Here is a 26,766-nt window from a genome sequence, read left to right on the forward strand (position 1 = left end):
CATAATGGTAAGTCCCAGGAGGAGGACGACGACTCCCCCATATGACCATAGTGGTACGACCCAGGAGGAGGACGACGACTCCCCCATGACCATAATGGTACGACCCAGGAGGAGGACGACGACTCCCCCATGACCATAATGGTACGACCCAGGAGGAGGACGACGACTCCCCCATGACCATAATGGTACGACCCAGGAGCACGACTGCTCGTGTTCCGGTGGGTCAACCAGACTCAAAATTTTATAATGATGAATGAATGACTCTTTTTTTTCTTTTCCTTTTTCCTTTCAGAAAAAATGACAACTACAACCACGGAAGGGCCTACGACAACTACTGCAACTACATCATCTACGACAACTACCTCAACTACAACAACTACCACACCAACAACTACAACATCGACAACTACCTCATCAACAACTACCACATCCACAACAACCACATCATCTACAACTACCTCAACTACAACATCGACAACAACTACCTCATCTACAACTACCACATCGACAACAACCACATCATCTACAACTACCTCAACTACAACATCGACAACAACTACCTCATCTACAACTACCACATCGACAACAACCACATCATCTACAACTACCTCAACTACAACATCGACAACAACTACCTCATCTACAACTACCACATCGACAACAACCACATCATCTACAACTACCTCAACTACAACATCGACAACAACTACCTCATCTACAACTACCACATCGACAACAACCACATCATCTACAACTACCTCAACTACAACATCGACAACAACTACCTCATCTACAACTACCACATCGACAACAACCACATCATCTACGACAACTACCTCAACTACAACATCGACAACAACTACCTCATCTACAACTACCACATCGACAACAACCACATCATCTACGACAACTACCTCAACTACAACATCGACAACAACTACCTCATCTACAACTACCACATCGACAACAACCATATCATCTACAACTACCACAACTACAACATCGACAACAACTACCTCATCTACAACTACCACATCGACAACAATACCATCATCTACGACAACTACCTCAACTACAACATCGACAACAACTACCTCATCTACAACTACCACATCGACAACAATACCATCATCTACGACAACTACCTCAACTACAACATCGACAACAACTACCTCATCTACAACTACCACATCGACAACAATACCATCATCTACGACAACTACCTCAACTACAACATCGACAACAACTACCTCATCTACAACTACCACATCGACAACAACCACATCATCTACAACTACCTCAACTACAACATCGACAACAACTACCTCATCTACAACTACCACATCGACAACAATACCATCATCTACGACAACTACCTCAACTACAACATCGACAACAACTACCTCATCTACAACTACCACATCGACAACAACCACATCATCTACGACAACTACCTCAACTACAACATCGACAACAACTACCTCATCTACAACTACCACATCGACAACAACCACACCATCTACGCCAACTACCTCAACTACCACATCGACAACTACCTCAACAACATCAACAACAACCACATCAACAACTACATCAACGACAACAACCACATCAACAACTACATCAACAACAACTACCACATCTACATCAACAACCACATCGACAACTACCTCATCTACAACATCAACAACTACCACACCGAGACCTACCTCAACTACATCAACAACAACTACCACAACTACATCAACAACTACCACACCGACAACAACTACCACAACTACATCAACAACTACCACATCGACAACTACATCAACAACAACTACCTCAACTACAACATCAACAACTACATCGACAACTACATCACCAACTACTACATCGACAACTACATCACCAACTACTACATCGACAACTACATCACCAACTACTACATCGACAACTACCTCAACTACAACATCAACAACAACCACATCAACAACTACCTCAACAACAACATCAACAACAACCACATCAACAACAACCATATCGACAACTACCTCAACTACAACATCAACAACTACCACATCAACAACTACCACATCAACAACTACCACATCGACAACTACCACATCGACAACATCAACAACAACTACCACATGAACAACTACCACATCGACAACATCAACAACTACCACATCAACAACTACCACATCGACAACTACCACATCAACAACTACCACATCAACAACTATCACATGAACAACTACCACATCAACAACTACCTCAACTACAACATCAACAACTACCACATCAACAACTATCACATGAACAACTACCACATCAACAACTACCTCAACTACAACGTCAACAACTACCACATCAACAACTACCACATGAACAACTACCACATCAACAACTACCACATCAACAACTACCACATCAACAACTATCACATGAACAACTACCACATCAACAACTACCTCAACTACAACATCAACAACTACCACATCAACAACTATCACATGAACAACTACCACATCAACAACTACCTCAACTACAACGTCAACAACTACCACATCAACAACTACCACATGAACAACTACCACATCGACAACTACCACATCGACAACTACCACATCAACAACTACCACATCAACAACTACCACATGAACAACTACCACATCGACAACTACCTCAACTACAACATCAACTACTACCACATCAACAACTACCACATCGACAACATCAACAACAACTACCACATGAACAACTACCACATCGACAACTACCACATCGACAACATCAACAACTACCACATCAACAACTACCACATGAACAACTACCACATCGACAACATCAACAACAACTACCACATGAACAACTACCACATCGACAACATCAACAACAACTACCACATGAACAACTACCACATCGACAACTACCTCAACTACAACATCAACAACTACCACATCAACAACTACCACATGAACAACTACCACATCGACAACTACCTCAACTACCACATCAACAACTACATCAACAACTACCACATGAACAACTACCACATCGACAACTACCTCAACTACCACATCAACAACTACCACATCAACAACTACCACATCAACAACTACCACATGAACAACTACCACATCGACAACTACCTCAACTACAACATCAACAACTACCACATGAACAACTACCACATGAACAACTACCACATCAACAACTACCACATGAACAACTACCACATCGACAACTACCACATCAACAACTACCACTTGAACAACTACCACGTCAACAACTACCACATGAACAACTACCACATCGACAACTACCTCAACTACATCAACTACCACATCAACAACTACCACATGAACAACTACAACATCAACAACTACCACATCAACAACTACCACATGAACAACTACCACATCAACAACTACCACATCTACATCAACAACTACCACATCAACAACTACCACATCGACAACTACCACATCAACAACTACAACATCAACAACTACCACATCAACAACTACAACATCAACAACTACCACATCAACAACTACCACATCAACAACTACATCACCAACTACCACATCAACAACTACCACATCAACAACTACCACATCGACAACATACACAACAACATCATCACCACTACAATAACGTCATCAGAAGTGGGCGCTTCAAATGGCTGGCAGGCAGCCAAGTTCGGCCAGCACTTCGGTGGCTGTCACTTACTCTCTCTCTCTCTCTCTCTCTCTCTCTCTCTCTCTCTCTCTCTCTCTCTCTCTCTCTCTCTCTCTCTCTCTCTCTCTCCTACCTCTTCAAATGCTGTCTGGCCTAGAGCCTTTCTGCCATGGCAAAATTTGACATTCATTAGTGTGTCGCGCGCCTCCACGACCCCTGACGTCTCACAGGCTGTCAAAGAAAACGTGTTTTTTTTTCAGTAAAAGGGGAAACTAATTCCTGATGCCACATTTAGCAGCTAAATCTCTCTTATTCTCAACCAAAAGCATCTCTAGCAACTGTGGCAATCCGACCTTTAAGTCTCTTTTAGCCACCCAAATCCCGGAACTGTAATAATTCATTCTTGCAGTGTATAGTTTTATTATTTTATTTCCCCCCCATCTTCTCATACCAATTGCCATGTCGACCACTGCATAGAAAATGAAAGACAAAGACACCTACATCATCAATAACAACAACTACAATAGCATGGCCCATGATTTAATCAGTGGTCAACCTCATCTCCAGCTCCAGCAACCAGTATCGCCATAACAAGGGGACAAGGTAACCAACCACGGTGATTGATGCAAACACTTCAGTCCCGGCTAACTATAGCCACTGAAACAACCCTTGATCACTGAAGGAACAAAATACACCAGTCCTCCAGCATTAGCCACTGAAAAAAAACCCATCGTTACTGCATATACACAGGGGGCGCTGAAGCCCCTCCACTTTGGAAAAAAAAACAGGGTAGGGACTCAGCCCCCCATTTTCTTTAGACTTACTTGTACAGAAATGCATCAGGTCTAAGGGGGAAATAATGAACCGTTGGTCGACCAGCCACCAGCAATAGATAAATAGATAAATAAGATGAATAAATAAGAGTACATCAACCCCTATAGGGGGTTAGGTCAAAAGCCAAGCCATCGTGGCAAAGTTGGGTAAAAAATCTATGCCATACACGAATACATTAACAGCCTTATATATGTTTTTTTAATGCTAATTACTCGCCTTATTGCACTTGTAACTGTATTTCCACCTCGAGTTGTGTGTGTGTTTGTGTGTGTGTGTGACACAGATGAACACCGTGTGATACATGTAATCAATACAAACTTCTGTAATTTGATTAAATACATTGAAGAGCAATAACTTTGTTGATTTCACCTCTTTCAAGGTACTGAAATATGTCTCTCTAAAGATGCAATAAAAAAAAATAATTAAGGTTCACACCTAAATGAAGAATTGAAGATTCTGTTCAATATATATAAGGGAAATTATTTTCTTTTTTTTTTGAGGGGGAGCTAATATGAAAAATTCCTGTGGTAGCCTCTCCCAACTCTTATATTCTTCCATAATTAATATTACTTCCATTTATTCTCTCGCTTTCTTTCTTTAAAGGAATGATGTAAAAACTATATCCAGAGCTTAGATATATTCCACTTCATTATTTCCCTCCCCTATTGTCTAAAACTTTTAAGTATAAATAGTTCAATGATATGGCAGCCTATGCTCCTCCTCTAGTTATTTCTATGCTTCCTCTACACTGGAACTAGGCAGCCTATCATACATTTTCTTACTTTTCTTTCCACTGCTTCATTTCAAGTCTTTTAGCTCATCAATTCTTCCCTAATTTCAAAACAACTCACCTGAGAGATAAAGAGGAGGAAAATAAAAAAGAAATTATATGATCACAATTATACAAGTCCCCCCTGAAAAAATCCCACACTCCATTTCCTATCACCTTTTTTTTTTAATGTTTTCAACAAGACCTTCTTTGTATATAGTTCCTACTGAAGATGACTATAATAATTGCATAGTTTTTTTTTTATTTTAAATGAGGTTATTCATGAGATAAAGAATGATAATGATGGATAATAAAAAGGAATTAAAGTGTCGTCATAGTGTCATGGGTGACACGGGAGTTGAGTAACGGGATTTCCCTAGACTTTAGGAAAAGTTAACCAGACTCTTAAGAGATAATCACTGTTAGTCAGTAGTGTGGAGCAGGTAAGTTTTATTCTCATTTAAGTGTAAGAAAGTCCTCTTAACTTAGGTGAACATCTCCCTCTTGATTTTAGGGGTTGGTCAGAGTCTATTACACTGGCACTGACTCCTTTTAAAAGCCAATTTTTGGTGTATTGGGACACATACTTGGGACAGGCAGAAACATATTTTAGGAAATTGATTAAAGGATTATATACAATGTAATAGATTAAGATTTGTACTTGAAGAGGGTATATTTTGATAGTAATAACCTATTTGTACTACATGATGAGGGAGTATTACACCCATGGGGCCATTTTGGGGGATAAAACCTACCATTATACTTCTTAATTTGATGTATGTCCTCTGCCTTAATTATATTTCATGCTTAGAGTCCTTAGGATGTTCAAATTACTTTATGGTGATACATTGATACAGTAGTGCATCACATGCAGGTCATAAAAATTGACAAAGACTTGTTTTGTGAACAGGCATATATTTTTTTTCCCCCAAAATGGAAGTGACAGTCTTATACTTTGACCTTCCAAGCTCCCATGTGGTCCACGGGCTGCCTTAGTGTTCTGAAAGTCAAAATGGGAAGGTTAACTGTACTTTATTGAACCTAACGTAGAATATATTTAACTTAACGCAATGTACCCTTTGTTACATGTCCTTGGACATAGGGAGGGACAGTTGTAGGCTGCAGGAGAACAGTGGTCTGTTACCCACCCATTTGATTGAAAGACGGCTTATATTTTCCGCTTAAGATCTCTCTGTTGCAAACTGGCACCCATTGAAAATTATGTAGGTACTTTTATCAGTTTACCCATTTATTTTCAGTTGAATATTCCCAGATTTAGTGTCATGAGGCTCCAAAGAATTGATACGCTTTATTTGTAGGTGCAGAAATATTATTACAGAAGGGGGGGTAGGGCATCGAGGGTGAGGTGAAGATATGTAGAACTTGTGAAGATATACCACAGTCCTATCTAGTATTGAATAGCAAGAGACTCCAGACAAACAGTACATTTCATTTGTAGGTGTGGAGACAACTTTGCTAAAAAGCGGGGAGGGCACTGAAGTAGTAAGAGTAGGGTATATTATTGTCGCACATGAACTTATACACATTCTCCGATGTAGCATGAAAGTACTCAAACCTAACTAAATCAATGCATTCCCAGCCCAGTATTGCATTACTTAGTATAACCAAATCTGACCAAAACTGAGAGTAACAGAATTTAATAATAGGTCATTAACTAACTTACAGGTAATAAAACAAAACATAAGAGTTATTAGATCTAAAGTAACTAATCGTAATAAAAAAGTATTGAAACTTTAAATAGGCAACCAAACTTAAGGTTGAATTATTGAAACCTAAGCTTAGTTAACCTAACCTAACCTAACTTTATCAGTAATGGCTATGATGTAATATAACCCCCAAAAAACAAAAAAAAACTATGAGGTATGCAATTGTGCAGCAAGAAATATAGATGCCTAATGAAAATTTCACCTGACTTTGTCTAAGGACTGTGATATACCTTAATTTTTGTTGGTATTGTTGTAACATACGTGCATTATTGTTTCCTGTTGTACCCTGCCACAGGGTAAGACTTATGCAGTCCATTGCATGCAAGCATCCATGGCTACCCAGTAACTTAAGGCATACATGAAAGCATGAGTAACACATTTTTCAAATAATAAATACAAAGTATGTGTTGGTTCGTAGGGGAAGTTAGCTGAGGTTTTCTTAAGTTTTGCTTGTTGGTTTTTCAGTTTTCACCCGCAATATTAACCTCACTCTTCTCCTGATCTTCATACCCCTCCCTTCTATCAACCTCTGAAATCTTACCTGTTTGAATTGGATCCTGCACACTTTGGTTATATCATCTACCATAGTTTTTAGACATGTTCATCTTTGCTTATATGGATCATAGATTTGTTGTTGAAGATTTGTTGCGTGTTGAATTGATTTCTTTTCTGGCAAGAGTTATCCCTTCACCAAAATTTGGAGACAGTGCCTGTTTCCTGGCCACCTGATTTAGTATTTTTGCAGTAAAGGTTAGAAATCAGTTGTATTCATCTAAGTACACACAGAATCTAGTAGCAATTAGTTAGTGAAATGAATGTGTGGAAGGAAAATATACTATGAAAATATAAGAACTACATATTAAAGCTGAACACCTTAGTCTTAGTGAGAACAAGAATCAAATCACAAAGGAATAATTTCAGTTTACTGAAAACCTGTTTGTTTTAGCATTTAAACTTGTTATCACTTACATATCCAATAGATACAGTGATAACTATTTGATGTGAATTGCATTTAGATTATTACTTTTTTTTCAGAGAAACAATGAAGATCTGGGAACCAAGCAGCTGTTACTGCTGCAGCTTGCAGACTGGTAGTTTGGTCGTGGGCTCAGTGGCTCTGGTATGTTATAGCTTTCTTTTATAGATTCTGTTATAGAAAAATAAAAATGCTGTTTTCTAAACCAGTTATATTCACTACACCTGTATTTTTGTGATAAGTCTTTTTTAAAGTATTTTTTCCCCAATCTGTAAATAGTTATAAAGTATGTCATTGACTCGTATAAATCCTCATTCTTTGTAATTCTTCTTTGTTTCCCTCATATGCTTCTGATACATCAAATTGTAGTTTATGGTATCTAATTGATATGGGCCTCAATTTTTTAGTTTTGGTGCAAGTTATTTTTGGTGATAAGAGAGTATAGATGTCTTCCTATTTCACTCATACTCATTTATTGTCTTTTTCATATGATAAAATGGTGTAGATGAATCTTCAGCAAATTGATCTTCATTTTTTGATAAAAATCTTTTGCAGGTGTATGCTATATGCAACCTAATTCTTGGCTGCGTAGGAATTTATGCCCTTGTAATACAGTGGCTTGCCAAGTTGAAATTGATGAGCTGTTTAAGAGACGTGACAAGTGACCTCTGTTTTGAGCAAGTTCAGAACTATGGTAAGTTCATTTTATTTTTAGTGGTTGCTAACACATTCAAGGGGGAAAAGAAATTGTGCATAGGAATGATTTTTTTCATACTTGTTTTTGCCATATCCCATATAGCACCAGGAATAGATGGCTACATATGTTCATATCCATTCTCTAACTGTCATGTGTAATGCGCTAAAAAAACTAGAGACCCCTATCCACAGCCAAGCCCCACAGGCCTGTCTGTGGTTTCCTTTCACCATTTCACATTCCCTGGTTTAGCCCACTCACAGTAATTTACCTCCTGCATAACACCATTCCAATTCTTTTTATCTCATACATGCCTTATAATTTTTTCTTTCATAAATGCTCATTGTTTCCTGCATTAGTGAGGTAGTGCCGGGAACAAATGAAGAAATGGCCTCAGTCGCCCACATCATATTTCTGGCTCATGTATATTGCACCAAAAATGCCAATGGGTGTAAAAAAGTTATTTTTATATTAACATTAGCAGTGAAGTTTTATAATTAGTTTCTCAATATTATACCTGTTAATTTTATCATACTGTTATTATTATTGCTATGCAAGTGTTACCATTTCTCCTTTACTGTAATAAAAAACATGCTGGTGTTTCAGATGTTTCAGTCATTATTCTGACGAGATACATGAATTGTTGAATGAATTCTAGTGTGTGGTTCCTTGTTCATGATCAAACATTATTGATACACATATTAGGGTATTACTGGAGTGTGTTTATTTATATGTGGGAGAGGGAATAGACATGAAATGTTTCCATTTTTTCTTTTTAAATGTTCTCTTTTACAGTTGTAGGATTTTCCATCGCACTGGTGTTTATAGAAGCAGTCCAGGCTTTGATGTGCATTTTGCTTATCTATGGGATTCATAAGGTATGTTTTGTTTTTTTGCCTTCCTGTTATTAATTCATATATATTTAGTTAGGATTGAATAGTTGAATACAGTAGTGCAAATATTCAGGATGATTTGAAGGAATTTCATTTGGTGTGATATTTTTCTTTCTGTACATAGTATGTTATTTGTAACAAACTTATCACTATACATAAATCTAATGGTTGTTGAAAAATATGTTTGTATTATACTCGTTTTTTTTTTTTTTTTTTTTTTTTAATTTTCCAAAAGAGGGAACAGAGAAGGGGGCCAGGTGAGGATTTTCCGTCTAAGGCCCAGTCCTCTGTTCTTAACACTACCTCGCAAACGCGGGAAATGGCGAATCGTATGAAAAAAAAAAAAAAAAAAATTATACTTTGTTGCTGTCTCCCATGTTAGCGAGGTAGTGCAAAAAAACAGACGAAAGAATGGCCCAACCCACCCACATACACATATGTATATATACATACATGTCCATACACGCACATATAGATGCCTATACATTTCAATGTATACATACATATAAATTTTTTCATACTATTCGCCATTTCCCATGTTAGCGAGGTAGTGTTAAGAACAGAGGACTAAGCCTTTGAGGGAATATCCTCACTTGGCTCCCTCCTCTGTTCTTTCTTCAGAAAAACTAAAAACGAGAGGGGAGGATTTCCAGCACCCTGCTCCCTTCCCTTTTAGTCACCTTCTGCGACATGCAGGGATGATACATATACATACACAGACATATACATATATACACATGTACATAATTCATACTTGCTGCCTTTATTCATTGTTGAAAAAGTAAGATAGAATTAGGATGGTTAAGTCACAAGGATGTAAATGGTGTTAAAGAATGAGGGATGAAGATAGAACTGAAAATTTTGTATTCTTTGTTTTGCATACCTGTGATCAGCCATTTTCAGTTTTCAAAGAGATGTTAATCTGCAAACCCAATTGTGTGATATATATGAGTTCTGAAAACTTCAGCATAGTGGCCCTTCCATTACCAGATATGGCGAAAAGAACATTATATTTAGATTAGATTGCGTAAACCTCTTTATATTTCAATTAAAGCTCAGCATTAATGTGGACTTTTGTTCATGAATGGAACTTCCAATAAAAAAAAAAAAGCCAGTTGCTAGAGCCCATCATTAGAATGCATTACCCCACTTCAGGCCATCCCTAGTTGTCTGTCTGTGTAGCAGTTCACTTTTGTTAGGAGGTCACAGCAGTTTAAAAACTCTTGAACGTATGCTTTCATAGAATAAAAGTGTTTGAATATACACTTTTGCCAGCTCTCTAGACTGTGTAAATCTTACTGAAAATTCCTCAAAGACTTTGAAACACTGATATCTTTGACTAGATGAGAAGATTATACCACAATTCATCCTAGGCTAGTTTGCCAGTTAAGGTGAAATGAAACCCAACTAATGACTTGATTATGTCTTTAATTAGCATACTTGGACAGTAAGAGTTCATGTTTTTGCTAGCAGCACCAAAAAGATCATATATGAAGTTGCTCTACTTTTTTGTAACTATTTGTTGAGATGTACAGCTGTCACATACATGATAAGATATGAATACATGCAGTCCAGTTTTCTTGTTGGCCATTTGGTCTTTAGGCCTATCATGTGTTCAATATAATGGTGAAATTTGTTTTAAGTATCTTTGCTAATTCATTAGGCTTTCAGGCTAAGCATCCTTATTCATGCATATCTGTAGCTGTGGAGAGCTCATTAGAACCTTTTGAAATAGTGGTGCTATTGGATTTTTCACAGTACATATCCCACATCTTCACATGGAACCTTTTTTATCGCACTATTTATATTTAATGATGCAAATCCAGGGGAATAACACAAGACACAAAAGCATATATCATATTAGCATGTTTCTAATGTTTAGAAGCAGTGATAAAACATTAATGGTCATGCTATAAGTTGTATCTTTAATCTAATTCTAGTAAATTTTATGAATTCCTCTTGCAAAATCTAGCAAGTCTGCTCCAGTTTTTCCCATGTGCTGCAAAGAGTGGTACTTTTTGAGTTTCAGGAGTGCTTATGTTGCCATTCTGCAGTTTATGCAATGAATTCCTCGAACCCATAACAGTTCTGGAGAATCCAAATATACTCTGAGGGTCTTTAATTCAGGCACCCCTTTCTTTCTCTTGACTTATTCCTCTGTATCTCCATGAGGTTGCCATTAAATCCCCTCCTGAGGTCTTTTATAGTGTGTTAGGGCTTGACCTTCAGCAGCTTCACTAATAAAAAGCAGCAAACTTTCTCATTACAGCACTTCTGATATAAACTAAATACTTAGGATATCACTTTCTGTAAGCTTACAATTCTGTATACCTCTTGAAGCTTTGTAGAGTTACGATGTATTTAGATTCATCTGCATCCTTAGGTTAAGTGGGTTCCAAAATGTTAAATTTAAAAGGTAAATGGTGCATTGAGAATGGGCTCAGGCTTTAACTTCAGAGCTTTCATTCGTCCCTTGTCAACATTGCATTGATAGACTCTTGGAGAAATGATGGAATTTTATTTACAAAGAATGTGAATGGTTTACTATAAATTCTTGTATATTGGTAAACAACCAATTCTTAGAATTTATAGTAATGCCTAGGTGTGGGTACCACTATACTGTTGTTTTTGAACTTGCCATGTAATGCATAGTCCAAAACTGAACTTCAATCAGTTTTAGATGATTTCCTTTTATCTAAAACAGAAAAGCTTCTAAGAGTCAAATTTAATTTTCTTGTAGGGGCGTCCCAGGTTTATGGTTCCCTACATGGTCTGGACTCTCATCCGTCTAAGCATATTCTTAGTATGCAGTGTGTCTAGCATCATTGTATACTTCAACATGCCAGAGATTATAGTGATGCTCCTAGTTTTTTGGATCATTCTGGCTGTCGTTGAATCTTTATATTTGCTGGTCAGCCGTGCACAGTACTTTAAGGTGAGTGAATTCCTGTAGCATGTACAAACTAAATATCTGTATAAGCATATCTATATAATACCTTGTAAAAAACATTCACCTATATGAATGAAAGACCCCTTAAGGGGGAGGCACTTAATGCTTAGAAGGGGCACTGGAGTTCACTGGTTATGGAGACCATTGCTGTGGTCACCCCTGTAAGGGAGTTCCAGGAGGGAACACACCAGATACATTGATAGGTGAATATATGTTTTTTCAATTTCTTTGGGATTGTTACTGGTCTCTTCCTGTTTGAGGTTATGATGTAAGTGAGAATTCACCTTTTGCAAGGCTTTAATATTGTCAGTTGACATAACAAAGTACAGTCTCTTCAAAGATCTTTTTAATTCAAGGGATCCCTCTGTACCTGCTGCTGAGAGTAACACAGCTTGGACTGAAGAGGTCCTCGATAATATCAGGGCCATTTCAGAATGGAGTCCTTGAGTAATTATATGTAGATGACTCCTCATATTTTTACACTTCTTGCATATGAGAAAAAAAGGCATGGATCAACATGCCTGTTTGTTTTTATAACCGTTTTTTCTTTTTCCAGATGAAGGAAGACCTAAGTGAGAGCCATGTAATGCTAGAGGAGGAACCTGTAGACTTATAAGGACTGCTAGATGTAAGAATTGTACAGTATTATTATTCTCACTGGTTAACACATCTGTTAACTGTTAACATCAGAATGAGAACACTGTTATTAACTAATAGTTTGTAATTAATCTGATTAACAACAGTAGATTTTATAACTTGTAATGCAGATTATGATCATATATATTCTGGATTGGATGGAAATTCTAGTTATACCATTAGACATTGCTTAATAGTTTTACTTATTGTTTTGAAGTGCAACTGAGGTTGAATTACACCAAGGTACTTTTTTTTCAGTGACAAATGAGCTTGGGAAGTTAAAAAAAAAAATTAAGGTATTGTACAAATCCATGTTTGGAATCTAGGACCTGGCAGATTTGAATGTATTGTACCACTTCTGTTTGAGAAGGCCACTAACACATAGAATTTCATTTCTGTCTTCCTAATTGCCAATATTGCTTTGCACAGCAAGGTCTGCTGATTTCTCCTGTGTGACCTACCTTTGTTCCTCCCCTCTTAGGAGTTGTGCTGAACTTTTTGTCATGGCCCTTGAAGTTTTACCGCATTTTACAGGGTGTAGCGTGTCTTTGGCTTCCCTGTTTCTCCTGGCTGTCTTATGAATAGTTTTCTTTCTGTTTAGTGTAATGCATCTATCATTGATGGAGCAACATCTCCCTTTTACTCTTTCAGCTGTGATCTCCCTCAGGATCTTGTCCTGTCACCTACCCTCTTTCCTCTCTCCATAAATGATCATCTTTCCATAGCCTCCAACCATGTTCACCCTTATTCCAATTATTTCATTCTATATAATTCAAGTTATAGCCCTCCCCTTACTCTGGTACTTGTTCTTTTCTTGCACATAACATATTTTCTCTCAAATTGAACCTGTGTAGCATTTAGAATAAGGAAGCAGTAACTTAAATAAGTTCAAAGTTCCTAAATGTAGTTTTTGCCTATATTTCTTTATAAATCATACCACTCATTTCCTTTTATTCATCTTCGTTCACACTCAGTCTTTAGCTGTCATGTGTAATGCACCGAAACTAAAGCTCCCTTTCCACATCCAGGCAACACAGACCTTTCCATGTTTTACCCCAGATGCTTCACATGCCCTGGTTCAATCCATTGACAGCATATCCACCCTAGTATACTACATTGTTCCAATTCACTCTATTCCTTTCACCCTCCTGTAAATTCAGGCCCTCGATCGCTCAAAATCTTTTTCACTCCATCCTTACACCTCCAGTTTGGTCTCCTGCTTCTCCTTCTTCCCTCCACCTCTGACACATATATCCTCTTTGTCAATCTTTCCTTACTCATTCTCTCCATGTGTCCAAACCGTTTCAGCACACCCTCTTGTGCTTTCTCAACCACACTCTTTTTATTACCACACATCTCTTACCCTTTCATTACTTACTCAAACCACATCTCACCACATAATGTCCTCATGTATTTCATTTTCAACACTTAAATATCATCATAAAACACCAATTTTATTGACAGCCTGTTGTGAGGTACAGTATCAGAGGCTGTTGATATGTTGTTTATAGTCACCAAGAGAATTCTGTCCATGCATTCCTTGGAATTATATACATGCCATAACACAAAGTCTGTGCAAATTTTAAGACTTGAATTGTCTGGTCTACTTGAGTAACTCCCTTCATGGCATTGATGAATGTCAAGGATAAGTTATCTCCTCAGATATGCACATTTAGATTTAGCTGGAAATATCACAATGTTTTCCTTAAATGGGTGATGTTTGAATCTCTATATTTCTGTTATTGTATCTAAATAGTAGATTAGCCAATAACTACTTGCATGATTAGGCTTGACTGTTAATAGAAACATATCAAAGGTGAAACTCATTGGTATAAAACTTCCCCCATTCATACACAAATTAAAATGGGAACAGATATGCTTTTGACCATAAATGCATGTTGGGTAGGACAAACATTTAAGAATGCAGGCTGGCATGTTGCTGTTGAGCCAAATTGTCTTTGTGTGAATAGATATGGTAATATGTACGTATGTGAGTGTGTATTAGTGCGATTTTCTTTATGTGAGTAAGATGGCATGTGTATATCAAATGCTTGAGTAAAATTTGATACTGTGAATATTGACACTGCATGTGTTCAAGTAGTCCTTTATTTTATTTCACATTTATAAGAGCATTATGAAGAATATGTTTTAATGAAAAAAAATAAAAAAATTTACAAGGACATGATAACCACCAAAAAAATATTCAAAGACTCAGTCAGCCTTTTGTGTTATAAAATCTAATTTTTGCACTCATTACAACCTAGATGTTTTTTGTTAGCTGAGACAGTGGGCAACTGAAGCTCTACTTGAGGCCATTTCACTGATTCATTCTCTCTCTCTCTCTCTCTCTCTCTCTCTCTCTCTCTCTCTCTCTCTCTCTCTCTCTCTCTCTCTGGGGCTGGAAATCCTCCCCTCCAGTTTTTACTTTAATACTAGAAGGAACAGAGAAAGGGGGCCATAGGAAATGGTGAATATGTATGAAAGGCAAAAAGTATGGATATGTACATGTGTATATATGTCTGTGTCTGTATATTTATGTATATGTATGTATATGTGCGTGTGTGGGCGTTTATGTATATACATGTGTAAGTTTATGGGTTGGGCCATTCTCATCTTTTTCCTTGTGCTACTTTACTAATGCAGGAGATGGTGATTATAATAAAGAAATATATATATATATATATTTCTTTCTTTCATACTATTCGCCATTTCCCGCATTAGCGAGGTAGCGTTAAGAACAGAGGACTGGGCCTTATATATATATATATATATATATATATATTTCTTTCTTTCATACTATTCGCCATTTCCTGCGTTAGCGAGGTAGCGCTAAGAACAGAGGACTGGGCCTCTGAGGGAACATCCTCACCTGGCCCCCCCTCTGTTATATATATATATATATATATATATATATATATATATATATATATATATATATATTGCCCAGTTTATATTGACCATCCTGTAGTGGGTGGATGAATATCTGGGTTGACTTTGCATTGACTGCCATAACCAGGATCGTGCCTATGTGCTCTTCCCTTGGCAGGCTGTGAATGCATCACATTCAGGAACACTGACTGCTACATAATGGGGATCAATAGATACTAGATTAGAAAAATCCTTAAACTGTTTAAAACATGTTCATGATATAATGCTTTGAATATTATGAAATACCTTCATGTTTTATACTGTACTTATAAAAGATTTTATTCAGATTTCTTATTATTTTATCCTTTTATGGTAACAAATAGATAAAAAGTATTTTTATCATGTACAATGAAAGCCATCATAAAAATATATGTAAAAATATATATTTGGCAAGCGTAGGACTGATTATGAATGAACACATCTTTGTAGGCAAAGAAGTACTTTAACAGTAAGTATTCAGAAAAATATATATATATATATATATATATATATATATATATATATATATATATATATATATATATATATATATACATCAATTTCATAGGTCTAATAGAAAAAATGTCCAAAGTTTCAAGGCACAAGTGGTTCTGCTTACTACATAAGAAAAAATTCAATATTTAGATAAATGATTTCAACATAAATTTCATTTAGATAAAGAAATATTCTTCAAAAGTTCATGTCATAATCATTACAGAAGAATACCACTCTTTAAGATGTAAGGAGGCTGATTACTTCTAAGTCCCAGGCTGATCTTATAGAAACCATGACAATGAACAACTTAAACAATTATTTGGCAAAAGGAGTTAAACCCTTAAACTAGCAGAAAAGTAAAAGGGGCGAACTGTCTTCCAGCAAATATCCAAATAGCTTTCAAGTACATGAATAAGGAAATATTTAGCAAGCTGTTCATGTCATACAAAAGGCTAGTAATAGAATATGCTTCTCAAGTTTGGTCACCTATAGGATCATAAAAGAGCTAATGGAGGTGCAAAGGATGGCAACAAAGGTGGTATCAGATTTAAGAGAGCTAAGTTACAAGGAAAGGCTAAAGGCTTAAATTTGATGTCCTTGGACAAGGGAAGAGTGAGGCCTGACCTGATCACAACCTTCAAGTTTATAAAACACTGATGACATGGACATTGAACAGTTCTTCGAGAGGTGTAAGGATAGAGAAATCAGAGAACATAACATGAAATTAAGCAATAAACGTTTTCATAAAAGATGTAAATAAGTAATTTTACAGTAAAAGAGCGGGGGTATGAATGGATCAGAGTGACTGAGTACATGGTTTATGCAGACAGCTTGTATAAATTTAAGCAGTTGTACGATAGTACAGAATTTGCAAGAGATGGGGCCTCACAAGTGTAAAACTCCCTCCGCTTTCCCTTCTATACTCTGTCATCACCCATCAGTACAAACACTGTTTCAACATATCCCAACACCCTTCAAGCCCACAATGTAACTACCATAAAGAAGACACCAACCAGTTATTACTCAACTACCCTGCCCTCTCTACCCATAGACAAATGCCACAACACTTTACGGCTTATGGCACCAACCAATGGACATACCCTACTCCTACTGCCCTACATTACTTCTATGATAAGCATCCAAACTTTAGGAAAATTTATCCATTAAAGAATCAATCAAACCTCCCACTCTTATCCAAACAACATAGCTTCAGACCCAACCACTCCATCACCATGCTACACACTGATTGAACACAATAATTCCTAGATGGCTTCAACTAACCACAGTCTCCCTCCCACACAATGCAAGAAGCAACAGACATCAACAAATCGTTCAACACTGTTCCTTGACACATTCTAACCCAAAAGATACTTAACACCATCCTCCACAATTATGACAAGAAGTGGTCGGTAAATTTCAAAGCCAACTGCCATGGCTGAGTCACTCACAATGGTTTCATCTCTAAAACACTTAAACTCTACAATGGAGTTCCCTAAGAACATTTCTCTCTCCAACCCTCTTCTATCTTTTCCTACAAGACTTCCCATTATCTCTAGCAAACCAAAACATAAAGAACCCTTCATATGCAGACAACCTTAAGATCACATCACAACACCTTGGAACAACTATAGCAGCAACAAACATGCAGCAATAAAGAACACAATTGGAACAATGGCTCACCCAAAACAGAAAGCCTTCAACTCTACAGAAGTCTTCAATCACGCTTTTCACCCAAGATAGAAATGAATCCAGTTATCACCCTCCAGCCACATTAAATGAAGAATTAATCCCCGTGAACAAAACACCAACAGTTCTAGGCTTCAAATAAACACACAAGAGATTCACTCTCTAAATCAATAACATCAACCCAAAAGTAACACACAAAGTAAATGCCCACAGAATACAAAATGGCACCAAATTTAGAGGTGAAAAAGAATCCCTTAACATCCTCTACAAACAGTTCATCTGCTCCACTTTCAACTATGCCTCATCTACCTGGTCTTCCATCCTTTAAGAACAAATATAACAAAGCGGCAAACCATGCAAAATAATGTACTCAAAACAATCAACGGTTGCCAAGCAACCACAAACACTCAACACCTACACAATGAAACAAAGATCCTCCCAAAACAATCCCACCTCAACATACTCAGCACTCATTTCACAACAGCACAAGACAACTCCTACCCAAACCACTCCATAACCAACTTTCGAGTAAAAATAAAAAGCTTATCCTGACCTTATTCTTCAGCGACAAGTACTCACAGATTTTCTCATCCCCAATGAAAATAATGCTGACAAAACAAACAATGAAAAAACCTTACAAACACTAAACAACTGACCTCCCATCTTAGTCTTGAACAACCCACAAGACATCTGAAACCACACTCCCCATATAAACAAGAATAACCCTTTCCTGTCTATGATCTGGAGATTACCTATCCCTATAACACTACAAACACTATTTCAGCATATTCCAAGACCCCTTCATATAAGCCCATATGCAATTATCATAACAAAGGCACCAAGCACTTATTACTCAATCATTCTGCACGCAGAACATCACTACAATTTATAACCTGAGGTCCAGAATGGTGGATGTGGCTGGCTTATTATGCACTGCAAGAGCCTCATAAATACAAAAGTTACTCCAGGGGTAAGAAGTAAGTAATGACACAGACAATATGAGATTGAATCAATTTAGTTATATAACCCCAGGATCCCTATTAAGAGCCACCTGCAGCTTCATGGCTATGCTAAACAATACATAATATATGAATTATGTCAAAGGCTTATGTCAAAGGCAAGAAAAAAAGGCGAGTCTTATATTCACATAAATAATTTGTATACCTATTAAGAAAAATTACCTGACTCAAACTGTAAGTAAGAGTGAGAGAAGAAGGAAAAATGGAAAAAGCACATGCACAAGAACTTTCAAATGGAAGTCTAACACATTATCAGGCAGAAGCTATCATAATTTTCCAACCAACAGTCATTTCACATTGATCCACACCATTTCATAATGGAATAGTTTTCATCAAATATATTGCTACTATAATGAAGTGATACATCATCTTTAGTTTGACTAAAAGTTTCAGTAAAAGTTTATTAAAATAATTAATACAAGTCATGTAAAATTAATGATATCATTGTCAAAAGTGACATATTCATGCCATAAGTTACACCAGTTTATAAAAGCCTAGTTTAAAAAATAAAACTCAAAATAAGTGAATCAGTAAGAGACAGAAGCATACACCTTATAGCAACCAAGCCTTTTCCCATCTTTGTGAGCAATTCCATGAGCATAATAATCACCAGAGACTAGCCATGCTGGGAGAAGATCCACAATCTCTGGGATGCTGAATACACCATTATTTACAATGTAATGACCCTGAAAAGAGATGAGAATAATAAAATACAAATTTCTATTTGAACTATCATTCCAGGCACTAAAATTATGCTAGAACAAAACAAATGTTCAAAAACTTGACAACATACACCAAAAAGGCATATTTTGGGTAAAATCTAACATTATTTAGGAATTAACAGAAATGATACTACTAATCGCAAAGATATAAAATTTATCCATTATGGCAAAAGTGCAGCTAATGAGAGGAGTGAGAAACACACAGTCAGAGCAAAGACGGTGATGGGACAAAGTCTGGTGTTATCAGAGGATTCTGTGCCATAGCCTTAAAGATATGCAGTGAGAGGAAATAAATTAAGTAAAATAATATTCCTAAAGCTGTTTTATAAAATACAATGATGATGTGGTGAGTGAACAGTTTGAGAGATGTAGGGTAGAGCTACCACAGAACATAACATGAAATTAAGCAAGAATCTTGCTAAAGATGATGTAAGGAAATGTATGTATAGTATAAGAGTGGTAGATGAATGGAAAAGAATGACTGAGGTCATGATTATTGCAGATGGCAAAAATAAATTCAAGAAGTTCTAATGACAGTACAGAATGTTCATGAGATGGGACCACACACTTCACTTCTGCTCCTATGGTTTCATCTGCTGGTATATCCTCTTCTACATAACTCCAGCACTCAAGTCCTCTCCACTGTAACTTTCACTCAAACACTTATTCAAGATTATATTTTTCTGAGAGATGAAACTGTATTCATACAGTGTTTGCAAAAACATTGTTTGGCCCCTATATTTTCAGAGGTGATACACAGCTAAGGTTTATTGTGGGTACAAGCATATAATGTTTCAGGTGAAGTCACTATACATCAGGTCACTGAGACTATTGTCTTTATACTGCAAGTGTGATGTTGCCTTTGAAAATGTATGGGGAGGTGTATGAGGTTTTTTGCAGATACTGTACAATCACTACAGTTCAGGCATAACATACCTTAGAAACAGGGCAACGACAGGGAAGTTTGAATCTTGGAAAGGGATCAGGGCAGGGTTCATCTGGGGGGAATGGTACCAGCTCACACACGTCTTTATAATGACAGGATCCTAGACCATCAAGGCATGGGATCTCAACCCAAAACCAACCTATGTGACGTTCCACCTTAACATCAACCTGGAAAGTAGAACACAGGAAGTATGATAATATATGTAAAAGTGCATATCTTGAGAAATTATGTTTTTCCATGATTGCCATTTCCCGTATTAGTGAAGTAGTGCCAGGAAACAGACAATGAAAGACACATTCACTCACAAACAAATATATATACATATATACACACACACACACACACATATATATATATATATATATATATATATATATATAATGTGAATAAGAGCAAGGTAATTAGGTACAGTAGGGGTGAGGGTCAAGTCAATTGGGAGGTAAGTTTGAATGGAGAAAAACTGGAGGAAGTAAAGTGTTTTAGATATCTGGGAGTGGATCTGGCAGCAGATGGATCATGGAAGCGGAAGTGGATCATAGGGCGGGGGAGGGGGCGAAAATCCTGGGAGCCTTGAAGAATGTGTGGAAGTCGAGAACATTATCTCGGAAAGCAAAAATGGGTATGTTTGAAGGAATAGCGGTTCCAACAATGTTGTATGGTTGCGAGGCGTGGGCTATGGATAGAGTTGTGCGCAGGAGGATGGATGTGCTGGAAATGAGATGTTTGAGGACAATGTGTGGTGTGAGGTGGTTTGATCGAGTAAGTAACGTAAGGATAAGAGAGATGTGTGGAAATAAAAAGAGCGTGGTTGAGAAAGCAGAAGAGGGTGTTTTGAAATGGTTTGGGCACATGGAGAGAATGAGTGAGGAAAGATTGACCAAGAGGATATATGTGTCGGAGGTGGAGGGAACGAGGAGAAGTGGGAGACCAAATTGGAGGTGGAAAGATGGAGTGAAAAAGATTTTGTGTGATCAGGGCCTGAACATGCAGGAGGGTGAAAGGAGGGCAAGGAATAGAGTGAATTGGATCGATGTGGTATACCGGGGTTGACGTGCTATCAGTGGATTGAATCAGGGCACGTGAAGTGTCTGGGGTAAACCATGGAAAGCTGTGTAGGTATGTATATTTGCGTGTGTGGACGTATGTATATACATGTGTATGGGGGTGGGTTGGGCCATTTCTTTCGTCTGTTTCCTTGCACTACCTTGCAAACGCGGGAGACAGCGACAAAGCAAAAAAAAAAAAAAAAAAAAAAAAATATATATATATATATATATATATATATATATATATATATATATATATATATATATATATATATATATATATATATATATTTATTTATTTATTTATTCATCTATTTATTTTGCTTTGTCACTGTCTCCTGCGTTAGCGAGGTAGCGGTGCTAGAGACTGAGTGTGAACAAATGTAGCCTTATATGTCTGTTTCCCTGGTGCTACCCGCTGAAGTAAGAGGGGTAGTGATGCTGTTTCCCATGGGGTAGGGTAGGGTCAGGAATAGATGAAGGCAAGTAAGTACGAATATGTACATATGTATATATGTACATGTCTTTGTATGTGTATGTATGTACAAGTGTATCTGTTGATATGTATATGTACATGTTTGTGTATAGGCATTTATGTATATATATGTGTATATGAGTGGATGGGCTATTCTTCATCTGTTTCCTGGTGCTATCTTGCTGATCCAGGAAACAGAAATTAGGTATAATAAATAAATAAATATATATAAAGGTGTCAACAATTACTGTATTCTCACTTTATCTCCCATTCATCCTCTCATTTTTCATTGTCTAATCATAAGTCCAACAAAATACTCAAGGAAAATCCATCTCAGACAGGTGCCCTGTGTGGAACACCTCTATACCTGTGTTTTAACATTTCTTAGACTGTATAAAAGAGAAAAACTCTACGTGTGAATGCAGGCTGCACCAAAAAGCATGCAAGTGTAATTCTTGTTGAAATGTTTCTAACATTGTTATCAAGCTTCCATTAACAGATTACAAATGAAAAGAGTTAAAAGTAAATCGAAATATCTTACCGAAATGGGTGCATCAAAACTCTGCGCTATGAAAGAGTTCAGGTCTAGAGTGATGTTTCCTTCTAACATCACTGGGTCTGGACTCACGTTTAACTTCATCAACTGTAAACAGTCCTAAAATTAGGTTCCATAACACAAAAATCATAGCACATTTCTTTAACTTGACTGGTTTACAAATAGAATAAAACTGATATTTCCAAAATATAGCCATAAATAAATACCAATAATTATCATGACAAATTCTCTCATCTGAATTTTTTTTTTACATAAAACATGAATACAATTGTGAGATTTTCTGTTTAACAGAGTAAGAAATATGAGGATATACATCATATCAGCATAATTTACAAGATATACAAAACTATCCTCCCTAATGGATGTAGAGATAATAGAAACTCCCTTCCAGATCATTAACAGGTTAACAGAGAAATTTATTAATAGATTTCATCTTATTCTTACTTACCTAGGGTGGATCAAGAGAATGGAGTTTGTTATTCTACTCATATAATGTAAATATATGTCCACAGTGCTTAGAGGAACAAAGGCTTCCCACTAACGTGTGTGTTTCTCAATTTTTCACGTTGCACTCAATTATTTTCTTTTAGTGAGACTAACATCGCCATTCACTCCTCAACCTTCACATACAAAACATCCCAGAAAACATGATCAAAAAATCATTCCCCTGGCATCCTGATCCTAAATCTCTTCTCCTGAAGTCACTATAGAACTTTCCTCCACATCCTATCAATTAAACACCTACAGATGTTTCCACTGATCACCTGCCATAAATCTAACAGATATGTGGCAATCAAACATCTTTTCAAAGACCGCATCTTTCATCAAAATTCTCAACACCCTTTGCAAAGCCTTCTGTGCTACCTAATAATAATACATGATCACACATCCTCATTCCATTCCGGTCAAAGGTTCTATATTCAGACAGCTAAAAAAACAAACTACTGTACATAACCAATACCTGTACAGGATCTGAGGCACTACCACAGTTAGACCAGGAAAAGTGTATGTGACGCAGCTGAAAGGAAATAAAAAATCAATACCTCATAAAAAAGTTTAGCCTAATTCAAAACAAATGGCTCTAGAATTGTTCTGATTTAATCATCCCTACAAAATTAGGTACTTGGGTTTGTGGAGTATAGAGTCCACCTTCCTTCATACATAATGAAAGTAAAACACTCAGTAGCCATATCTCTTTTTCTTTATTCACTGTATCTGAATATGCAATTCCAAATAATAAGAATAGTACCAAAAAAAAAAAAGTACAACATATACCACATGAAATGCATAAGACCTGGATACTGTCATATCTTTTTACTTTTCTGGACTTCTCAATGTATTCAAAGATAAATATAAAGTAAGTAATGAAAGGGTAAGAGAGATGTGTGGTAATAAATGGAGTGTGGTTGAGAGAGCAGAGGAGGGTGTACTGAAATGATTTGGTCACATGGAGAGAATGAGTGAGGAAAGACTGACAAAGAAGATATATGTGTCAGAGGTGGAGGGAACGAGAAGTGGGAGACCAAATTGGAGGTGGAAAGATGGAGTGAAAAAGATTTTGAGTGATCAGGGCCTGAACATGCAGGAGGGTGAAAGGCGTGTAAGGAATAGAGTGAATTGGAACGATGAGGTATACCAAGATCAACGTGCTGTCAATGGATTGAACCAGGGCATGTGAAGCTTCTGGGGTAAACCATGGAAAGTTTTGTGGGGCCTGGATGTGGAAAGGGAACTGTGGTTTCGGTGCATTATACATGACAGCTAGAGACTGAGTGTGAACAAATGTGGCCTTTGTTGTCTTTTCCTAGCGCTATCTCGCACAAATGCGGGGGGAGGGGGCTGTCATTTCACGTGTGGTGGGGTGGCAACAGGAATGAATAAGGGCAGACAGTATGAATTATGTACATGTGTACATATGTATATGTCTGTGTGTGTATATATATGTATATGTTGAGATGTATAGGTATTTATATGTGCATGTGTGGACCTGTATGCATATACATGTGTATGTGGGTGGGTTGGACCATTCTTTCATCTCTTTCCTTGCGCGGGAGACAGCGACAAAGTATAATAAATGAATATAAATATATATTATTTTATGATAATATGTTTGCTGTGTAAAGTATACTGCTAACCTTTCCTACAATTGTAACAGTTTACTTCCCACAGAATGAATGCAGTGGACATTTGCCTTGCTGGTGTTACACAGAATTACAACAAATCATACATTAGCTCCACCTTTCAGCATGATCCAAAATACCATAGAATCTCTCCACACGTACTTTAAAGAAATAAAAAGAGACTGCTTTGTTAATAATTTGATAAGAGCATGGATAACTAAGAAAAAAGCATGGTGGCTGATACATCTAAAGAATATTTTGTAAAAGAGCAATCACTCATGGGTAAAAGAAAAAAAAATGGAACAGTATATCAATATACAGAAGATTCTTATATCTCATGAAATTATGTATAACTTACATTTCCTTGAGAATCTGCAAAAACCACGTGGCCAGCTGGTGTGTAAAAGGAGGACCAGCAGCTTAAGAGGTAAAAAACAAGCCATGCCTGTGACAATATCACCACAATCACTAAAAGCACCAGGGTTAACCAAGATCCTCCGCAGCACTTGCGAAGCAGACTGGGGAAGAAGTATCACAACAGGAATATAAGAGCAAAATAGTGTTATGAACATCTTTTTTCAGCGGTATGCAGCTTGTCTGTTTCTGGCATAAACTGAGCAGCCAAGTGGTTCTGAACATATAAAAAAAAAATCATAGATTATACTGAAAGCAATGGAAGATCAAACAGCCAATGAATAACATTTCACCAATCTCACATGGTCAATGCACAAGCATAAATGCAGGTTCCGCGATCTATCACTGCACTACCTTTCAGCAGTTTTGACAGCAGCCACCTATGTTAATGCAAAGGTATGGATAAGTCATGACTTGGGTATGCAGCTCAGATATTAAGATCAATAATCATGTAAGTGAGATCATAAGTTGGCCAGGTGAAAGGCAGTCACCTGGGGGGTTGGCTCTTCTAATTATACATGGACATATGGAAATATGCTGTTCAAGTGTTAATTTTCTATATTCAAAGTTTTCAAGTTTTGTGTCAAACCTATTACAATCATTTCATTCATATATAGTAACTGTAAGGTAAACATAGATTGTCATCTAAAATCAGGCATAAGAATGACATGACAATATAGATTTTCCGGCCCATATTCATGTCTACTATCATACTCATACTACAGTATTCTGTTTGCAATTACTATTCTCCTGTGGTTATAATCTGACCCTCCTAAATAGACTGCCCTATTTTGGACACTGGAACAGACCCATTATGAAAAGCAAAAAAATTCCCAAGTCTTCCCATTTATTCATCAATCATCAACACTGTATTTCCAATCAGTCACCCATATGAAATGGTGTAATATGTTAACAGATAAGAATCATCCTTAACCATAAAGTGTCTTTTCCTATTTAGCCCACTTTGTGAAGTTTTGGTTCATACACAGCAAAAATAATTTTGTTCAAAATTCACCTTGCTCATCGGGAATTTCTACAGTCTTGAAGCACGTCAGAAAACTAGTTACACGTTTAAAATGACTATTATTCTTACCTCCTCAGATGTGATCTGCAATCATCCTTTCGATGCTCCTGCTGCTGCTGCTGCTGCTGATAGAGCTGTTCTTCCTCCAATACCTTTAACAACACATCCCATGACACTTCCCCTTTGTCTCCGAACTGAATCTTCATTG

General features: G+C 37.0%; 2 protein-coding genes across 3 annotated transcripts; one reads left to right on the plus strand and one right to left on the minus strand.

Annotated features, from left to right (window-relative positions):
• Positions 1-5,565: 5,565 nt before the first annotated feature.
• LOC139761398 (uncharacterized) lies at positions 5,566-16,361 on the plus strand. 2 transcript variants are annotated; one of them, XM_071685542.1, is made up of 7 exons: positions 5,566-5,715; positions 8,035-8,119; positions 8,531-8,669; positions 9,465-9,547; positions 12,303-12,497; positions 13,069-13,140; positions 13,407-16,361. In XM_071685542.1, the coding sequence occupies exons 2-6, from the start codon at positions 8,042-8,044 to the stop codon at positions 13,126-13,128; spliced, it is 555 nt and encodes a 184-aa protein (XP_071541643.1). In that variant the 5' UTR covers positions 5,566-5,715; positions 8,035-8,041; the 3' UTR covers positions 13,129-13,140; positions 13,407-16,361. The 2 variants fall into 2 exon arrangements, with proteins under 2 accessions (XP_071541643.1, XP_071541642.1); XM_071685541.1 differs by having other exon boundaries at positions 13,069-16,361.
• LOC139761397 (ganglioside GM2 activator-like) lies at positions 15,241-26,764 on the minus strand. Its single transcript, XM_071685540.1, has 6 exons — positions 26,628-26,764; positions 25,479-25,638; positions 23,962-24,018; positions 22,986-23,087; positions 20,914-21,090; positions 15,241-19,941 (listed from the first exon to the last, which is right to left on the minus strand). Exons 1-6 carry the CDS (start codon positions 26,762-26,764, stop codon positions 19,783-19,785), a joined length of 792 nt encoding a protein of 263 aa, XP_071541641.1. The 3' UTR covers positions 15,241-19,782.
• Between the last annotated feature and the right edge of the window lie 2 nt (positions 26,765-26,766).

Source organism: Panulirus ornatus, chromosome 40 (genome assembly GCF_036320965.1).
Source record: "Panulirus ornatus isolate Po-2019 chromosome 40, ASM3632096v1, whole genome shotgun sequence".
NCBI lineage: Eukaryota > Metazoa > Arthropoda > Malacostraca > Decapoda > Palinuridae > Panulirus > Panulirus ornatus.

Coding starts and splice junctions, on each gene's coding strand:
- LOC139761398 (XM_071685541.1), top strand. CDS start 8,042: ATGAAGATCTGGGAACCAAGCAGCTGTTACTGCTGCAGCTTGCAGACT. Junction 9,548..12,302: donor TTATCTATGGGATTCATAAG/GTATGTTTTGTT, acceptor ATTTTCTTGTAG/GGGCGTCCCAGGTTTATGGT. Junction 12,498..13,068: donor GCCGTGCACAGTACTTTAAG/GTGAGTGAATTC, acceptor TTCTTTTTCCAG/ATGAAGGAAGACCTAAGTGA.
- LOC139761397 (XM_071685540.1), bottom strand. CDS start 26,764: ATGAAGATTCAGTTCGGAGACAAAGGGGAAGTGTCATGGGATGTGTTG. Junction 25,639..26,627: donor TGCAGATCACATCTGAGGAG/GTAAGAATAATA, acceptor CTTCTTCCCCAG/TCTGCTTCGCAAGTGCTGCG. Junction 24,019..25,478: donor TTGCAGATTCTCAAGGAAAT/GTAAGTTATACA, acceptor ATTTCCTTTCAG/CTGCGTCACATACACTTTTC.